This window comes from Cucumis melo, chromosome 5 (genome assembly GCF_025177605.1).
Source record: "Cucumis melo cultivar AY chromosome 5, USDA_Cmelo_AY_1.0, whole genome shotgun sequence".
NCBI classification, from domain to species: domain Eukaryota; kingdom Viridiplantae; phylum Streptophyta; class Magnoliopsida; order Cucurbitales; family Cucurbitaceae; genus Cucumis; species Cucumis melo.
The window spans coordinates 27,551,948-27,558,418 of NC_066861.1; the positions used below are offsets into that span (position 1 = coordinate 27,551,948).

At 32.0% G+C, this 6,471-nt stretch overlaps 1 protein-coding gene across 1 annotated transcript; it reads left to right on the top strand.

Moving 5' to 3' along the window:
• The first annotated feature begins 258 nt into the window (after positions 1 to 258).
• On the top strand, positions 259 to 5,107 carry LOC103495494 (uncharacterized). Its single transcript, XM_051084758.1, has 5 exons — positions 259 to 1,016; positions 1,477 to 2,022; positions 2,429 to 3,295; positions 3,372 to 3,488; positions 4,169 to 5,107. Exons 1-4 carry the CDS (start codon positions 267 to 269, stop codon positions 3,429 to 3,431), a joined length of 2,223 nt encoding a protein of 740 aa, XP_050940715.1. The 5' UTR covers positions 259 to 266; the 3' UTR covers positions 3,432 to 3,488; positions 4,169 to 5,107.
• Positions 5,108 to 6,471: the final 1,364 nt, after the last annotated feature.

The window sequence follows — 6,471 nt, forward strand, 5'->3', positions numbered from 1 at the left end:
AGAATTTTTGGATCCCCTAGCTCTCATAAAACATCTGCCAATATGTGGGAGGATTGCAAATTCCTTATAGGCAATTGGTGCACTAGGGACTCTTACTTTAAAAATTATTCAGCTGCTACAATTGCTTTAAACCTTAGCAACTTCTGTACTTAACTCTTGGGCTTTTCTCTAGCCCTTTATTAATAAATTTGTGCGTCTAGATTGGTCTTAGGCTTTTCCCTAAGTCCTATCTAGCTGTTTCCTTTCAAAAAAAAGATGAAGAAATTATGCCAAAAGACTTGTTTTTAGCTGGGGAGTTGAATCTTGAAAAATTCGTCATTAACATTGGTTGCCAACGTGACGGAAGATATATTTATGAAAACAACACCAGCTTCATTGGAATCAAGATGGAATCAGGAAGTTGCTTGGATGATTGGATAAAAATTTTGTTAAAAAGATCAGAAGAAGTGCATTTGAAAGGATCAATTTGTTCAAAGATTCTTCACTCAGAATTGGTAGATGCAAATGACTTCGTACATCTGAAGTATCTCTACCTTTATGATGATTCAAAATTTCAACATTTTATCCATGAAAAGAATAAGCCTTTGCGAAAATGCTTATCCAAATTGGAGTACTTAAATCTGAATAACTTGGGGAATTTGGAGAGTGTAATTCATGGTTATCATGGCGAATCTCCTTTGAACAATTTGAAGAATGTAATCATATCGAATTGCAATAAATTGAAAACTCTCTTTTTCAACTACAACTTGGATGACATTTTGAATCTTGAGCAACTTGAAGTTAATGTTTGTGAGAAGATGGAAGTGATGATCACTGTGAAGGAAAACGAGGAGGCAACCAATCACATTGAGTTTACTCATTTAAAGTCTTTATCTCTACGGTATTTATCACGACTTCAGAAATTTTGCTCTAAGATTGAGAAATTTGGACAATTAAGTGAGGATAATTCAACAAACCCGAGAATAAGCACAGATAGCAATACCACCAACATTGGTGAATCATTTTTCAGTGAAGAGGTAAATTCCAATTAACTCATTTTTCTATGTTTCTGTATTCTCATCTAAATTAATTAAATTATATTTGCGTTCTTTCTATCGTTCCTCTCACCCAAGTTCCTTCCAGCATTTGTAGTTAGTAATCATATCAAGGATCAAATTCTATTCTTCTTTGTTTTAGAATGCTCTTCTCTTAACGTAGAGATGGCTCTTTCTTATTTCATCCATTGATAATAATATATATCATTTTTAAACTACCTGAATTATATAAATGCATGGTAGGTGTTGTTCCAGGAAAATTAAAAAGAAGTTTATTAGATATTTCCTATCTAAGAAAGCTCATCTGAAGTAATCATTTTACACCATTTGTTATGGTAATTTTGGAAGACTATATACATTATAAATTGTTAATTAGCATCAGTTGTGATGATGGTTAATTACATTGTCTCAAACTGAATTTTCAAATTACGCAAATTTGTAGGTATCGCTTCCTAATTTGGAGAAGTTGAAAATTAGGAGCGCAACGAATTTGAAGATGATATGGAGCAATAATGTACTGGTTCCTAATTCCTTTTCCAAACTGAAGGAAATAAACATTTATTCATGCAACAATCTTCAAAAAGTATTATTTTCTTCAAATATGATGAACATTCTTACCTGCCTTAAAATCTTAATAATCGAAGATTGTAAATTGTTGGAAGGAATATTTGAAGTGCAAGAGCCAATTAATATTGTTGAAGCAAGTCCCATCGTGCTCCAAAATTTGAATGAGTTGAAATTATATAATCTTCCAAACCTTGAATATGTGTGGAGCAAAAATCCTAGTGAGCTTCTGAGTTTGGAAAATATAAAAAGTTTGACTATTGATGAATGTCCAAGACTTAGAAGAGAATATTCAGTCAAAATTCTCAAGCAACTTGAAGCACTAAGCATTGATATCAAACAATTTGTGGAGGTTATATGGAAGAAAAAGTCGGCAGATTATGATAGGTTGGAATCAAAGCAATTGGAAACTTCTTCTTCCAAGGTAAATATATATCCTTTACAACACATCATATTTATTTAATATTTCAAAAATTAAATTGCTATTCACTTATGTGCCAATATTTGTTAAATAATCACTTCATTATTTATTGTTTATTATGTTTGTCCTCGAAATCCTAGGGAAAATCTTGTGGAGTAAGACAAAAGGTTGCAAATATTGTTATTGGAGGTTCAATTGTTTATGTGGAAAAAGAATGTTCATGTGGAAAAAGAATAAGCAATATATCTCTTAAATCTAAAGTTATGAATATAACCTTATGATTTGTTTCGTTTTTATCTAATTACATATATTTAAGATACTTTGGGCTAATTAATTAATTATAATTCTTGTGCATATAGAAGTTATTGCATTCATTTAATAAATTTTGATCAGGTTGGGGTTTCTACAGGTGGGAGATAGTTCTAAATTGTTGCCGAATCTTAAAAAATTGAAGCTATATGGTTTTGTTGAGTATAACTCAACTCATTTGCCAATGGAAATGTTAGAAATCTTATACCAACTTGAAGACTTTGAATTGGAAGGAGCATTTATTGAAGAAATTTTTCCCAGCAACATACTGATTCCAAGCTATATGGTTTTACGGAGATTTGCTCTATCTAAACTACCCAAGCTTAAGCATTTGTGGGATGAAGAATTCTCACAAAACAATATTACCTCAGTTCTTCAAGATTTGCTTATTCTAAGCATTTCAGAATGTGGAAGATTGAGTAGTTTAGTGCCATCATTAGTGTGTTTTACAAACTTGGTAGTTTTTGATGTGATAAAGTGTGATGGACTAACCCATTTGCTGAATCCTTTGGTGGCTACAAAACTTGTGCATCTTGAACATTTGAGAATAGAAGAATGTAAAAGGATGAGTAGTGTAATTGAGAGAGGATCAGCTGAAGAAGATGGAAATGATGAAATTATCGTATTCAACAGCCTACAACTTTTAATCATTACTTCTTGTTCCAACCTAACAAGCTTTTATCGTGGGGGATGCATTATTAAATTTCCATGTTTGGAAGAAGTATACATTCAAAAGTGTCCTGAAATGAAGGTCTTTTCGTTTGGAATCGTAAGCACACCTCGTTTAAAATATGAAAATATTTGTTTAAAGAATGATGACGACGACGACGGCGACGACGACGATGATACATTGCATCACCCAAAAGAATCCAAAGAGATGATGGTGGAAACTGATATGAATATCATCATTAGAAAATATTGGGAGGACAATATCGATACCAGAATTCCAAATTTGTTTGAAGAACAGGTTAATATATTTAATTAACGTTATCATCTCTTACGTAATTTTCCTTATTTGGTAATTAATGAATGTATTGATGCAGAATTTGGAGGAAAGCCAATTTGAACATTCTTCTTCTTCGGATAAAGTAGAGGATCAATAAGGAATTATATTGAAATTCTTATGCACTACACTTTATATCATTTCATCCCCAAGGAAGGTCAGACTCTTGAAATCTCAATATCTTTATGAGAGAGTATATAGAAAGCATTGGGTGTGGTTGAAAATGAGACAAGTTTGAGAGTAGAACTTTTTTCATCATATTAACATCACTCTCAAATATATGTTTTCAGTTATTCAAAATCTATTGTCCTGATAAGAAAATAATCTAATTTAGAACTGTAAGCTCTAGCATTTAAATGTTAATTTTCAATAATTAAAAACATGTTTTTAGAGTGATTTTAAACTTGAGAAAAAAGTTTCGTGTATTGAATTTTTAATAAATGATATTGGATGATTGTTGTCAATGGATGTGCAGGTTCTATTATTTCTGATTTGTAGGATTGTATCTTAAAAAAAGATATTTATGTTAAGATGAACTATCAATTTTTCGGTGATTTTACCAAAACTTATAAGTGTTTTTGTTCTTCTAATTAAATTCCATCATCGATTGTTATTTGCTGTAAAGAGATTCAGATCAATTGAAGTCGGAGGAAAACCAATTACATGCATCATCTTTTTTCACACAGAAATGAAAAAGTTCAAATACATCATTCCTTAGTTTAAAAGTACTTTAACTTCAGATCCATCTGTCTTTCTCAAGCTCTGGAAGACTAGCATACCAAAAAAAATGTAAATTTTTTCTTTGATCCATTATTCATAATTGTTTAAATACTGCAGATCGTCTCCAAAAAAAAAAAACTCGCAAAAAAATTGGTGCATTCTTTGCAAAGAAGCCGATAAAGACATAAACCACCTGTTCATCTCCTGTCCATCTGCCCAAAAAATATGGGATAAAGGGGAAGACTTAACCAAATGGGAAATCGACTTCTAGGAAGCAGTCCCCCTTTTGCAAAAACATTTGCATTCTTTACAGAAAAAGAGAGGAAAAAAAGCAATATTCTTCAATTTGGTGGATGTTTCTCTTTGGCTTATTTGGCTAGAAAGCAACAATAGAATTTTCAAGAAGAAGGAAAACACACTCACTGAAATATGGGAAGATGTTAAAGCTCTCACTGGCCTTTGGACGAGTGGATCCAATCTCTTCAGAGACTATTTTAGTAGTTCCATTGCTCTTAATATTTCTTTCTGCTTTCATTTAATATGTTTTGACTGTGGGTTTCATTAGGCTTTCTTCTAGGCCCTTGTTTTGGGATTCCTTTCTTGGTTTCTATACTTATTGTTTTATATTTAATGAAGCGGGAATGATGAGTGTGCTAAAAAGGTTTCCACCTACTGGAAATGTCTTGGTGCATCTGTTGACTCATCTCATATCTTTTTCAAAAAAAAAAAAAAATACTTTATACAAAAAAGGCTCAGTTTAATTTAGTTTTTCTCTTTCAAATTAAAATTAACAAATGTGATAGACTGATCCATTTACGTATGTCTTTGACAAACCTTTGTGTAACCTCTGAAAAGTTATTGCAATTGTAACTCTCCAGCCCTGTTTTCTGTAACACCATTATAATATTAATATATTAGGGACTCGATGTGTACCATCTCTTGTAGATGGACCAACACATTGATCCATGTGTTTCTTGCTCAGAAAAAAAAAAACAACTGATCATCAAGGTTCAGATTATGTTGATGTCTCACACAATGGGCTTTGCCAGAACCTAGCACGTGGAAAGCTAATTGTCTGATGTTGTATATGGGGATCCCCGTGATCTAGGAAAATCAGTGAGTTTGGTTGAATTGTTCACGATCGCATTGGACGAGATAGGTTGTTTGGTTAGAAAGCAATTTCTCGTTAGTACGAAATTGAAACTCTTGAAGGCATGACCATTTTTGGAAGGGTTGTCTAATGTCGTTATATTGATAATGATGGGGCATATGATTGTGGAGTTCGATTGCTTAGATGTGGTGGGAATTTGTAATACTTTAACGTGACCATACAAATATGGTTTATCTTTTGTGCAGGGCTATAGACTTAGGATTGGGAATATAATCAATGGAAGTTCAGACTTTTTTAGTCTTTTGCATTATATTGGTGGAGGTTTAAGAATTGATATATATATACATATATATATATATGAATGAATCAGGTAATTAATTAATTGGTTTTGCTATCTATTTCAACCAAATAAATTATTTACAAAATGAAACTTAACATCAAAAACTGCTGCATTTTGGTATTTGGATCGTTTCTGTTGGAAGCGTTTGATGAACACTCCAAATAAATAATCACCAAATAGAATATTTGATAGAAAACAAAAACTTTTTTGAAAGACTTGTTGTGTGTATTCAACTCACACTTGGATGATTTAGATTACAACATTTCAATCCTATTTATAGGATTGTCATAAGAATAACTCATATCACAAATAAATACAACAAATTAAATCCTACATTTAACTAAGGTGAAACTCTTACTAAATTAACTCTAACATTTTTAACTCACATCCTTCTCTAACTTACATAAATTAACTCACATATAACTTATTTATTTAAAACATGTTTAATTTTCAACATCCTCCCTTAAACATGTTTTTTGTTTTGAAAAACTCCAAGCAAAGTTCTTAAGTTGTTAAACACATTAACTTTGAGTGGCTTCGTAAAAATATCTGCAATTTGATCTTCAGTCTTCACATATTCAACTTGAACTTCCTTCCTTGAAATGCAATCTCTGATGAAGTGAAATCTTGTATCAATGTGTTTGCTACGATCATGGAACACAGGATTCTTTGCTAAAGCAATTGTTGACTTATTGTCTATATGAATCACAGTTGGATCTTCTTGCAAAATTCCAACTGTCTTTAACAAATTTCTTAACCAAACTGCATGACAAACACATGAAGCTGCAGCAACGTATTCTGCCTCACAAGTGGATAATGTCACAATAGGTTGCTTCTTAGAACTCCATGTAAATGCAGTATTGCCAATGAAGAAAACATATCCACTAGTGCTCTTTCGATCATTAGTATCTCCAGCCCAGTCACTATCACAATAGCCTTCAAGCTTGAATTCTTTAGATGAAGAATAAA